This window comes from Bombus pascuorum, chromosome 2 (assembly GCF_905332965.1).
Source record: "Bombus pascuorum chromosome 2, iyBomPasc1.1, whole genome shotgun sequence".
Lineage (NCBI taxonomy): Eukaryota > Metazoa > Arthropoda > Insecta > Hymenoptera > Apidae > Bombus > Bombus pascuorum.
Genome location: NC_083489.1, coordinates 18,501,494 through 18,516,053, shown reverse-complemented (window position 1 = coordinate 18,516,053; position 14,560 = coordinate 18,501,494). Strand labels below are relative to the sequence as shown.

The window sequence follows — 14,560 nt, the reverse complement described above, 5'->3', positions numbered from 1 at the left end:
ACTATTGAAATCCTATATTTTGATCTTATACCAGCGATTATAAATTCGTGAAATTTAATTAGGTTAGGCATCTCCGATAAAGAATAGTTTTATTGAAATCACATCAGTAGATTCTAATCCTCTAACCTATAAATTGATTCCAGATACCTCAGTCCACATCAATCCTGTGAACTCGCAGCCAGAACGCTGTACTAGTTTAATATATAGGTCAATCAAGCTCGGAATAGCAGAAAATATGAAAAGAGAAAAAAAAATCCTTTTTTTGTCCAACGAACGTATATCCAATTTCCCTTTATTTTTTAGTTTTTAAAGTTGCAGATATTTGGTTTCGCGACGAGCAACCCACCCACCCTCCAATTCTCGTAGGATTTCAGTGAAGCATTGAATACTAAACTGTATATCACGGTTGTTTTTAAAACAATTTTTTATAGCGACCCGTTACTTTTACTCGTTTGAAAGATGAGAAATGATGCTTTAAAAATGTTTCTGATAATGACGAAAAATCCTGTATAATTATTAACTGAATTTAACGATAAAAACCACAAAACCTAAATCAATATTACGATAGTAAATATCTCGGAATTTAATGTAACAATGAAATAACATTTGTTGTAATCAATGCAATGGATATCAATATTTATAAAAAAATATATAAAAATATATTCTACAAAACTAGTATGTATTCAGAAATATTTGAAAATAAAATACATGAATGCAATAGCATTGTTGAAGAAGATTTTCTAATTAAACACCATAAAATATTATTTATCACAGTCAAGGTAAGAAATAATAAATCTTGTAAAATCATTGACAATCTGTTAATACAGAACTCTTTGCGAGTTGTAAGCGTATATACTTGGAAGAAACTTGGGGAACATGAAGTGGTACCTGAAAAGTTTCTCCTATTTACTGAAACGACCCTCGAAGCGTCATATACATTGGAGAACGAAGAAGCAGTTGAAGAACCGTGGTAAAAGAAAAAAGAAGAAAGAATAACTAAAAATGGAGCTTTCAGAGGTGTCAAATAAGACGCTCGTTTTACAAAGGTTAAGAAAAAGAAAGAAAAAGAAAAACTTAAGGAAAACAGAGTAGAAAGAAAAAAAAGCAAGAAGTTTCAGTGGAATCAATATGCATACATACATATGTATGTATACAGAATGCTTTAAAACATGTCAGGCATGATAGTGAACAAGAAGAACATAAACAATGGATATAGTTTATACAAACATGGAGTTTGTTTGATTTTCTCAAGTTTTAGTCATTTTTTTCATTCTAGTAACTATTATGATGTTAAATTGAGACAGTGCGCACACAATCATAGTAAACAAGGTATAATGAAGACGTAGATTAACAGCATTTTTTCAGTCATTTTACGACCCAACCGATTTTTCTAAACTTACAAAATACCTCTAGAGGTTGATTAAAATACGAAAGAACTCTTACTGGTGTCCTTATTTCTTATTTCAATTTTATGCTAATGATTTTCTTACAATATCGAAAACACATTATGACACAACATTACCATATATACAATAGCCTTTTCTGTTTGCTAAGATGAAAGCAAGATTAAGATATAAAAATTCAAGTAACCCAACGGCATCAGTCGATGTTTAAAATTGTGTAACATTTTAAATGTCACTAATTACATTTTTGATAAGAGATAGATCAAAGAAAAAGAATAGATAAAAAATGAGATATATAGTTAAAGATATTTGATTTAAAAGTAAAGAAACTGTAAATGTATGATTAATATTTTAATAATTTGAACGAAAAGTTGAACGAGAGGATTGTAATGCGAATGTAAATTTTCGTTTCCATATATTGTGTGAAGTTTCCATTTGTATGGAATATTTCTTCTCATATTTCAGCTTCATATCTATTTATATTTCTACTAATTTAACTGTGTCAACATACAAATACGTTCGCCTTCGCGCGCCAGTGATTTTACGACTTCGTTACACTGTTGCAGCTGCTATTGTTCCACTGGATTATTTGTATACAAAATTATATATACAATATATTTGGAATATTTGCAAAACAGAAAAGCTTTTAATATACATACTGCTCAGTATTATCATATATATATTTTGATACGTGCATCAATTAGGATATAATAATGTAGAATGTAAAACATCAGAATAGATTTAAAGAAAATGAAAGTTAATTTGAAAAAAATATTTATATATATATTTATATTTATTTAATAGGAATTATTGTACTTTACAAAAGCTCCATATAGTCAGACAACCCAATATAAAGCTAAGCTAAAACTATAACACAAATTTGACAACGAACTTCAATTTAATGCGAATAAGCTTACATCAAATAAATAGTTATATTTATATTATTTCACTAAAACAAATAGGTATACGCGTAGAACAAGGTCAAACAAGACACATGCCTTTCATTGTTTTTGTGTCCTTTGTTCAGAGATGAAATGGGTCCGACATGTTATGAAACACCCTATATAGTTTCAGTTGGTCGACGTCAACAGAATCTCTGATATGTGAAAGGACTAACGTTCGAGCATGTCGAGAGCTCTCAGATTTCGCGAGTGGCTGAGAGTTCCGCGTATTGACAGTTACATTTCCTCCAGGCCGTTCCTTTAACGTGTTCCACGCTATATAACAATTGTTTCCCCTGGCTCGACTATCAACGTCCATTGAAATCAGCATTTAAGTCCTGCTTTGTGTGCGTATCTTGGATGGAAGATGGTTTTGGCAGATTGATCATAGTGAGAAAGTGACATCTAGGTTAGATTTACTTACTAGATATCGATTCTTAATCTTCTATCACATCTAGAGTTGAAACTTTCCACTCGGAATTATTAGGAATTATGAATTTTAATCTTATTACTTTTTGTCTTCTTATCTTCCTACTTTAAGTCGTGAATCTTGAATAAAAGATGTTAATTCAAGATAATATTAGTATGAAAATAGAGTCTAAATTGGATTTAGGAGATTATGATACCGTTTAGATTATGATTCTTATCTATTTGTTATACGCAGAATTAAAAATTTCGATTCAAAATCTTTTAGAAAGATTCTATTTTAGATAAAAGGTGATTGACGGTTTGGATGGAAATATGATACCTAGATTAGATTTCCAATTACATAGATCTCAATTTTTACTTATGTAATATTATATTTGCGCAATGTATAAGGCATTCCGATTCAGAATTTTTAACTTTTTTTTTTTTTTAATACTACTTCCATAATAGTCCTATACGTAATCTAAATATAAATTTATGTAATTTTATTTATTCAACTTCCATAAAAGACAATAGACAGAGAAACAGAGGAAACAAATTAATAAAGTGCGTCAATAATGACAAAAATTAATTAACGATCAAATAAACAATATTGTAATTAAATTAACAAACAAAGAAATTGTTGCGAACAATTTAATTTATGATGAGCATTGCACAAATGCTGAAAAGTGAGTTTAAAAAGGCGCCAGAAAAAGAATGGCGTAGCATAGAAAAGTACTCGATAATGGAAGTATCAACAGAGTTGGGTTCCATCTTGTTACACATTCCGGTGACTGCTCAAGGAGTACGGTAGAACTGGCTTTTCACACCAGGGAACTCGCATCTCCTGCAATCTTTATTGAAACTTCCATAAAAGACGAACTAAGCAGGGTCTGAACTATAGCGATATAAATAACAGGCTGTCCAAGTTCTAGATGCACCTTTCTTAACCGTCCAACTCGCTATCAGCAAGTCTGCTACAAGGAAACAACGAACAAAACGCTTAAATCTTTGTTTCATGAACGATTAAAAGGAAAGGAAGCGCGCGTAATTCAAATCCTTTTGCATGAACGTAAAAAGAATATGTAAATAGAATTTTATATTATCGAAATTCAAACAACTCTACTGTAAAATATTAAAATGATTTTACTGTACAATATTAAAATCTAAAAATGTGATATTGTCAGAAGTTAAAATATTGATAGCAATCTATTGGAAAAATTTATACACTTTTTTTACGATAAAATATGAAAGTTTAAAAGATTTCTGATCAATAAATAACTGTATCGAATATCTGTATAGCTTGATGAAATATAGGAAAGTATTCAGGAAGAAATCTAGCAAATTGCAATAAATTTATTTTAGAAGCATTTTCCTTTCATCATAAAATATATTAACGACTCTATTCACAGCAGGATAAACCTGTTGTAAACAATAAAAAATGTCCAATATTAATGATTTACATTAATCACTGTAAATTAAAAACAAAGAAACATTTAAAATGTATCTTCTTTATCGGGAAATTTCTAATGCGAATTATTCAAAAACTAAAAAATTCCAAAAAATTAAGGCACACATCAAGGTAAACTCCATTCTCAAGTATGATAATAAGAAGAACACACAAGAGAATATCTAACAAATTACATTCAATTTACCTCTAAAATGTTTTGTCTTCGTCGTGAAATTTATACAGCGGAATTATTCATAACAAAGTAAAAAATTCTCAATAATAAAAATTCCTATTAAAATCAGACCTTCTAGAATTGCAAATAAAAAGAAAAGACACTAGTAAGAACATCAAACAAATCATACGAAATTTATTATGCAAATAATTCATGATAATAAACATTCACATTGAAACTTGATCTAATAAATGGTCCTGGATTCACTCTGTAACAAGTTCACGTCACACCGTTAAGCCTTCAAATTTCTCGACAAGGGACCAGGCCCATAGATCGTAAGTCTGTGTTCTCTCCCAACCTCTTTAGAAAAGTCCGTAAAACTGCCATTTAACAAAACGTTACATAAAACTCAGCCCCAACCGACATCCTTCTCGATATCAGAAACGTTTAGACCGCACCGCCCTCTCGCTGTCTTCCAGAATCAACTTGTAATCCCCCAACTCGATCCCCGTAGGACAGAGTAGCTAGCTTTGTTAACCCGCATCAATCTTGATAAACTTATCGATACCAACGGCTCATATTGATGGCGGGAGGCGCGAAAAGGCGCGTACCAACGGCTGAAACGGGCCACGACAAAAGCCCTTTCCTACTTTCCGACATCCCCACTCCTTTGGTCGTGTCTCTATGTGACGCGCGACGCGCCGGTTGTTCATGACTATTCAGATTTCCGCGTGCATTGTGCTTCGTTCGCTCGAGAGTCCCTGGATTTTCCTCTTTTCTTGTTTGTAAGTTAATTGACCGACGGTTGCTCGTCGTCATTTTCTATACGATGAACCAGTGGAGTAATTAGAAAAGCATGAAAAGGATCGGTGAGGGAAAGCGAAGGGAGGAGTGGAGGGGGCGAGTAGAGAAATAGGACCGCACAAAGAAGCGGAAACGCACAAAGCTGCCAAGATAGAAAGAGGAGATAGTCGGAGGGAAAAACAGATGAAAATTTCATTTTCCTCGAGCTAGAAACGCCATTCGCTCCGTTTATATAGGGGATACCAATCGTTCCAAGTGTTACCAGGGAATTTGGACGTTAGGAAAGTAGGATAGGGACGCCTTTGAAAATTTGTACTATAACTGGAGAGAGAAAGAGAGAGAGAGAGAGAGAGAGAGAGAGAGAGAGAGAGAGGCGTGGGAAGATCGTGGGTTGTGGGAGTGGGGATATCGTGAATCGTGAGTCGAGTGCGAAACAGGATACCTCGGCTAATGCCCTTCCGCTGGTTCTAGGGAATTCCCCGTGCCGGGATGCGCGAATTTATGGAATATTTATTTTGAATATAAGATAAAGCGAAGAGAAAGGGGGCTTAGAGTGGAAACGAAGTGGAATTGTTTGAATTGCTGGCACTCGTACCTTTGTAAATTTTATTGTTGTATACGGGGATACGAAGTTATAATCTCGAGCTAGTTCTTTTATAACATTAATTAAATTTTATATTTCAGTAATGGTGGATGTTGCGATTTTAATAGGGCAAAGTGGCTTTAACAGAAGCTATTAGAAAATTAATAAGAATTATTACTACATGTGGAAATTTGTATATATAAATAGAAAAATGATTAGTAGAATGAAATTTCTACGATTAATTCAAAATAATTTTACAATACCAATGATCTAACAATCTAAAAACACAATATATAAAAAAGAACTCTCAATTAAAAACGAACAGTCTGTCTGTAAATGGATTAACGAAAGAAGTGGAATAAAATTACAAGGTATCACAACCGAGATTTTAAAAGGTCATTCTTAACTTAATCATTTTCCAAAAAAAATATAACAGATCCTCGGTTAAATGAAAAAATGAAAAAAAAGAGAAAAAAAGAGAAAAAAGGAAAATAAATCAACGTTGAATGACGTGCCTGGGAGTTACTCATAAAAGAGCCCCGTAATTACGCTTTGAGCCCGCACGGTGTGTGAGAACATAGCGCCACAGACAGCATTAAAACCGCCTAAACCTCTCTGATTTAACCTCACACCCACACTCAATATCCAAAGTCCGTTAGAAACCAAAAAAAAAAGAATTTTAGAGAAGCAACAAAAAGCATAAAAAAGAATTAAAAAAAGATAAAAAGCGTGGGGTGTTAGTAAATCGCTCTGAACGTATCAAATTCTTCTTTTGGACCGTAGAGATTCGCTATTTAACTTCCACCCGCGTATAAGCGATTGGGATCTTTCCAAATTTACCTTGGTCAATTAATTATTTGCTATGCTCTCTCGATCGCTCAATTAACGAATTCCGGACCTATATTGGAAAAACTCAAAGCTCTTGGAAATTTTATTTTAAATATAATGGTGAACAAAAGTATTGGTACAGATTACCTTTGTACTTTAATACTGAAATTTATATAAAAATACGATTATTTATTTAATTGTTGCATAAAGTGTAGCTTTTGAGAATTGAAAAATTGTTATGATGTCGATTTCAATTTTTAAAAATAGAGGTTATAATGTAAAGCAAATATATGAACAACATGTATACATTAGCTTTCTCTGTAAAATATACAGATTTGTAAAACATTTATAAAAAATATGATTCTTTATTTTTAATGGTTGATAGTAGCTATGGTTCAATTTCAGTTCTTAAGAATGGAGATTATATAAAGCACGTATAATACTGTGCACGTTTGGAAAAAAATATATTTTATTTAATTCCTTTGTAAAAAAGGAGAACAAGTTATTTTATTGATTTCAGTTCTATTGTAAATAACTTCTTTCTGATTATTTTTTGTACATCGATTGTTATATCGTTCCTAATTTATTTTCTGAACTTATATCGGTTCTAAAACAGTACTAAAATCAATTTTTACTAAAAGGGTAGAAACAGAAATAAAACTGCGGAAATGAGGATACCTGAAATAGGAAATGGATAAATGGAGAATGAAGTGTATGAAAGTATGCTGTAGTCGGTGGACAATTAAATATTGATTACGCTTTTTGATCTCTAGTTTTCCAATCACATAAGAATTTTTCTTCCCTTGCTTTTCCCTATATTTTTTTCTGCATGAAAAGTTTGTTGAAATTTTTATCAGTGCGGTTTTTGTGGTAGAGAAAGAAAACAAAGAGGGAAAAAGAAAATTGGTTCGCAATCAAAAAGAATATTTTCCCTTTGGTAAAAGAGCTTCCAAAAGTTCATTATTTCTGTTATTAAAGGAATATCAAAATTTGAATTTCAATCTCTGAAGATTTCTCTTTTTTTTTCATTAAAATTTTAAGAAATATTTTGAGGATTTATATATATACATAGAAATGAAAACAATCTGTTTTCAATATTTTTGAAGGAGAGTAAGCAGTCACGTTTCAAATTAATAAAAGAATTTTTTTCCTTTTCATAAACACTCAAGAAAAGCAAATAGTAACAGTTTCTCTGTTTTTTTTAACGTTCAACTACAAACATTTGAGAGTTTCTCTTTTTTCTGAAATTTCAAAAATATTTTTTCTAAAATAACAAATATCTCATATTCTCAAACAAGAGGAAAATAACTAGACACAGTTCAAATTGTTAACAGAATTTTTCCTTTAAAATTCCAAAAATTTAAGAAATTATTCTTGTAAAAGGGGACAAAATCAGACATACTTTGAACAGCTAACAGTTTCTTAAAGAGTTTCCAAAAAGAGCTTTTATATAATGTAGAAACTTCACATTTTCAACTGAAATCTCTAAAGAGCTCACATCAGAGAGATTTGAATAAATTTTACTTCTCGAAACAGAAGAAACAAGAAAAGTAACTAGAACACATTTCAAACAGCCAATAGAATCTCTTTCCTCAAGGTTCCAAAAAACGCTTATAGAAAATCCTTGCTTTCAACTAAAATCCCAAAAAGTCTCTGATTAGAAAAATTCAAAGAAATTCTAATTCCCAAAACAGAGAAAAGTAAAGTAACTCGACCACACTTTAGATAGTTAACAAAATTCTTTTTCAAAAAAATCGCAAAATAGGGCTATCGAAAAAATCTACGTTCTTAGTTGACAATAATTTCTCTGGTTTTCCTAACGTAGCATTGAAAAGCTTTTTGAAAAGTTAGGTTAGGATACACGATGCTTAAGATGGAAAAGAAGAAATAAACGCGCGAGGTGTTGAGCTAGGTAAAGGGAAAGAGAGAAGCACGAAGAGAAAGAGGCGAAAAAACGGAACAGAGGGACGCAGCAGTGTGTCTTCGGCTTAAATATTCACGGGAAACGGGAATGGTGAAACGCGACGGTGAGTAGATAAATCAAAAAGAGAGCACACGGAAAGTCGTAGTAAATAACGGGGCGACGAAGCGCGGGATGCCGCCGAGGAAAAGAAAAATGCGCGCCGTGTGGAATGAGGCCGTGGCCGTTGAAAGAAACAGACACACACGCTATGAAAATACCGGGAGAAAGCTGCTGGCTGCACACGGCATATAATTACGTTTCAAGGAAAGCCTTACCCTTTACCGACCGAGGGTTCTGGCCTGGCTTCGTCCTCGGTCAATTCGAACCTATACTTCCGTTCAAAAGTCTGAGGACACTTGGCTGCTTTTAATGAAATTTCACTATTCGTCGTGCACTATGATCTTTGAACCATGCATTTGTTTTTTCTTCAATAGTATGAATATAGGAGTAAAGAATTTGTAATTGAAAATTTATTATTAATAATACATTTTATCAATTATCATTTTAATATTAATCTTAAAATACATAACACAAAGATAAGAAGACGATCTTTAAACCACACATTTGTTTTTCCAATAGAATTGCGTATTTAGAATTTTGTATGACTGTAAGACAAAGGGAATCTGTAATTGAAAATTTACTATTAATAATAAATGTTATTTAAATCATTGCTTTAATATTAATTTGAAAATGTATAATATAAGGAAAACAAGATGAGCTTCGAATCATAAATTTACTATTTCGGTAAAGGTGCGCATTCAGAATTTACAATTTACAAAAATAAAAATATAATATACATTTGTATTGAAAAAGTTTGTATAATTACATGATCTATATGTATAGTTAGACTTGTGTAAAGAACAAGAACCTGAAAAGGTATTTTTTTCTTTATGTTATTTATCTTTTCCCTCTAATATGTTTTTTAATTGCAAAAATTCTAATTGGTGAAACGCGTGGTTTGTTCTGATTACATGAATCATCCTGTATAGTATATACGTATATATATATATATTTGTGCAATTCACGCTAAATTCCACAACGATTTCTTTTCTATTTTCCAATTAACGTCCTATGATACAAAGTGACTTAAAAGTTACTGACATACCCATCTATTTAACTATTTTTTTATTTACTGCATGGCTGCTATACCACTTCATCATTGTACCATTGCATTTACGTCAGACAGTCCATTTATAGTAGTATATTTAGTTTCTAGACCTTCCATCATAATGACAAACTATAATCAATCAAAATAATTTTTTCTCCCATCAGTAAAAATCGTAAAATATAAATAATATATAATGTCAAACGTTTTTTGTTTATTATTATGTTGCTGAGTTTCCAGTCGCCATTTTAAACTAAAACGTTACTCTAAAACGTTAACTTACACACACACACACACACAAAATATATAATCAAAAATTTCAAAATCGCGTGAGCGTAATTTTTGATTAATTACTCGCGTAAATGGGACATTACAAAATGTAAAACTTTTAATATAATTTTCTCGGGGAAATTTCAAGTAACGTAACCTATGTATACCGGAAATCATTGCCCACGACTGCGCGCTAATTACACGCAAAATTCCACTTCCACTCTCGTTAAAGCCAAATTGTTTATACACTTGCGTTTATTCCAATTTGCAGTAAATTATGCAATTATACGTCCTAGAAATAATATAACTGCAACGGCAAATATACTATAATAAACTTTAACAAACAGAACATAGATAAAACAAAAATAAAAGTTTATCTCTATAAAACTTAAAATTTTTACGTAGTACAGTAAAAAGAAATTTAATTTTAATCAACGATTAAATTGATGTTACATTATCAAACTAATGTCATTAATTTTACGCGATCGAAATGAATATTATTTCTCTATAAGAAAAATTAGGAAAATTAAGTTTTATATTAAACCAATTTTTATTAATAATTATGTTAACTTTTTATAGTACTAGATCATTATCATGCATTTTACACGATTAAAATATACATTATTTTCTCATATAGTTTTTCTTAATTCCTTTGTTCGTACTGGGATATAACGTCTGAAATAAAAATGGCGCTCCATCTAATTGACCTAATCTCACGTAATAACAGCTTGAAACAATAGCTTGAGTATACACGGTATAATTAATTGATATATCGTTTATACGAAGATTTTTAGTCTACTGTATCTAGAATTTAATTTTTACTTATGTATTTATTTTTACTTTTCTAGTAGTTAATACATAACGTATATATAAATAAATATATATATATATATATATATATATATATATATAATGTAGTGGATAGCACGATATAAGAAGATCGTAAAATCGGTCAGGCTAGGCAAGCGAATGGTCAATAACCTGAAGATAAGAATCAGCAACCTCAGTTGCAGCCATATGAAGCAATCGTTCTCAATGCTGCTATTTCTTTAGTGTTTTTGTGTTGTTTCTTTTTCTTATTGTTGGAATTTACCTTTTAATGTTTTTACACAGAATTTTTCCTGTTATTGGAAATGCTTTTTAATATCTTTGCAATATTTGGTTTTTTAATTACTACAACTCTACTTTCCCTTGAGATTATCATAACAAAAATGTTTACTCTTGTTATAACAATTAATAACTAAGTTATTATAATCGTTTCAGGTATGCCTATCAGCGTTAAAAGAATAATGGCAAGATAATTTTATTATCTCTTTTGAAATATTTTTTGAAATAAGCATCATTTTGTGAAAACTATATATTTAACACAATTATCAATACATCTAATTTTGACTGCCAAATAATGAGAAAGTGATATTATTACAGCTAAATCTTTAGATATAGATTAACGTAGCACTAACTTTATTATTACTGCCACTATATTTATCCTTCCAAAAAAATGATTTCCCTACGCAATTTTATTATATTTTGCAATTTTTATAGCATTACTCATACTATCCAATATCCTTTCGAATGAACAACAAATTTTAAAAACCATATGTATATCTAATGTAACAATATTACTTATATCCATTTTTTCCAATGTTTCCTAGAACAATATCAGTTTATTTAGGATTTAATTAAATTTACGTTAATCAAATTCCTTAATATATTTCGTTTCAATTTACTTAGCTAAAATCATACGATTATAACCTGGATGTTAAATTCGAAGGCGTGGATAATTGCGGACTCGTCAACACGCAACTTCGTTTCTCGTTGCCTTTACAAACAGCGCTCTTTGACGGCCGTTAATAAGCTGTTTATATTTAAAGACGCGCGACTGACTGTTTACCTTCGTTGAAAGGGACGACGTATCTCATTCGAATTTGCCCGAGGAAATTGCTCATGATATGTATGTATCTATATCGGGTGCAGTTTCCTATTTCTTCACCCGGGGAAAAAATAGCTAGCCTGGACGTTAATATGCCAGTGGCATAGATTTTTTTAATTATTAGCAGTGTGAAGGGAACTGATTCCGCGGTAGGATAAATTTGCGCTCATCGCCACCATTGCCTTTTCGACTCGGTCGGTAAACAAAAGCGCAAATTAAAAAGTGACTAGCATCGCGGAACGCGAGAGCATAAAGAAATTTTTATTCGCCCGCAGAGATTTTTCCTCAAATATTAATCGAATTCTCGATTGCTGTTTGCATTTACCTCGAGTGAAAAGTATGGGAATTGAAAAAAGTAGGGAAGAAATATACGTGCTGGCACGTTTAAGAGAGAAAGAGGAAGAGGAATTAATATTTTCAATGAGAATACCAATGGTTTCTGGTGAGATCCTGCATGAGAGCTGCCATGATAATACTAAAGTGTTATTTCGACGTCGTTTCACAACGTACGATTGTAATGAACATTTATGAAGCTGTATGACGCATTTGATTAACCTTGTCTGATTTCTAGAAGTTGGAATTTATACAGTTACTCGCAAAAATATTTGAAATTTATATTGTATATTGTATATATTATATGTATTACATAAACGTTTTTTGATTTCATGATTGATTTTTTTTTTTTTTTTTTTTTTTTGATGTCATAATTATATTGGTAAAACTTGAAATCAGGCTGAAAATGTATATATGTATTTGAAAGTTAAAAACATTTAACTAATAAAAAATTGTTATATAATATGAACGGTAGTCTTAAACATATATTATATAGTTCTAAAGATGGATCTCTTAAATATTATGGCTAATTGATACAACAAATAATTGGCTCTTCAAATACTTCGTAAAATGTATGTTTGCAATAAATATCTTGTGATTTCTATATTTTCAGATTAGTAAGATATTCATAAAAAGTTTCTATGAGCGCTGAAACACTCTCATAAGTTACTCTATAAGATAAAATAAATAAAGATGAAAGAATAGTATAATAACGTAGACTATGCAAAAGCCACCATATTAGATACATTATTCAAGCATAAATTATGTCTGTATAAGTTATCAAGTCTAAATTATACACAGAGTTAACTTCACGCTTTAGTTCCATAAATTATGTAATTATCCATTTTCTACTTATCTGACGAAACTTTTTGAAAAAAGTTGTTCTCTATTATTCTAGCTAATTTTTATTGCTACACGATAACGAATTATGAAATGACATAAATCCAACAACGTTGAAAATGTCAACAGCAACTGTCGGTGCATCGTTCTGGTAAATATAAAGTAGCATGACTCGATGATGGGTCAGACCAATGGTCGGTATGAAGCCATTGTTAAACAGCGACGATCTATATCGTACTATGTCAATACCCATTTGCGATATATGTGATACTGTAGTCTACTAGTATCAAGACTCACGATGGGACATGTCTCTCTGTGGCAATTCACTATTGCGACCCATTAGAGGAAATCTGCAGTATTTTGTCACACGAATGATATGGTGATTCACGCAAATCTTGTTCAATATTAATATACATGCTATCATTTATGGATGATTAGTATAATTTTGGAAAAATTATCATTTCATGAAAAATTGATATTAGGTAGTAAAAAGTTCATTTTTCTAAATCTTTGTATAATATCATTCTTCCATTTCTGTTACTACGTGTAGATTATATTATCATCATGCTACTATGTCTAGATTATTTATTTTATTGTACATTATGCCTGTATATCTTTTATTCAATATTCATATAATTCTTTAAATTTAATTTATTTTTTATCCCTTTTGATATTTTAGGATCACAACTGATAATGATGCGTAGAAGGAACACTTTCAAACACAGATTAAAATCAAGATTGTGTTCTCAAGATAAAAGACACGTACGAAAATTTGATACCATACACGATAGCTAACACTGAAACTCACATATCAATCTACTTTTCCAACTTAATACTATGTAAACTAAATAATACATCATTTAGAAAATTGATAATAATCTGCAGAAAACCTATCGCCGACTACAAAATATCCAACAGTAAATTTTTTTTGAAAATTCAGCAGAACAATCTACAATAGTTTCATGCAGAATAATCCATCTCCTGCAGCCTTAAAAATTCCATCACGATAATCCTGGTTACTACTCTCTGCCTCACATCACATGACCTGTTTTAAACTATCATTAGAATCCAACGATATCTACACAACTTTAAACTACTCACCAATTCCAACCATCCTTTGCACGTTCATCATGCTCGAACATTCCACACCCCACCCATCATCCTACTTCGCACTGAAACTCAATCACCCTAACCGCGCTCTCTTACCGTATCTCCCTACAAAAAATTACCATTCATCAACGGTCCACGTTTTTCCAGCCGTTCTGGCACGCGCGACGTAATACATCGATGAACCGAACCGTTTTGTGGCTCTCGCCACTTCATCTTACCGTCACTTGTATCGCGATTTAAACCTTCGACGATATCCTGAAAGCACCTAACCTCAAACCCTGATAATTCCATAACACTTAAGGCGACATTATATGCGCACGCACGCACGCACACCTTTTATTTAATCTCCTTTATTGTTAAAATAACCTAAAATGAAAAATATATTTCAATAGATAAAATAGAAATATTGTTGTTCAGTTTTAA

General features: G+C 31.3%; 1 protein-coding gene across 6 annotated transcripts in view; it reads right to left on the bottom strand.

Moving 5' to 3' along the window:
• Positions 1–14,560, bottom strand: part of LOC132916820 (lachesin-like) — a 61,921-nt gene that overhangs the window by 29,255 nt on the left and 18,106 nt on the right. Inside the window, exons 5-6 of one of the 6 annotated variants that reach the window (XR_009660203.1) lie at positions 9,655–9,786; positions 9,002–9,172 (exon numbers count right to left, since the gene is read on the bottom strand). The exons of 4 other annotated variants lie outside the window; for them this stretch is intronic. Coding sequence is in view for 1 of the 2 variants with exons in the window: in XM_060977173.1 (XP_060833156.1) it covers positions 9,706–9,786 (81 nt within the window). In the remaining variant the exon portion in view is untranslated. Of the gene's footprint in view, positions 1–9,001; positions 9,173–9,345; positions 9,787–14,560 lie in introns of those variants that run through there. One more of the 6 variants, XM_060977173.1, reaches the window with a different exon arrangement.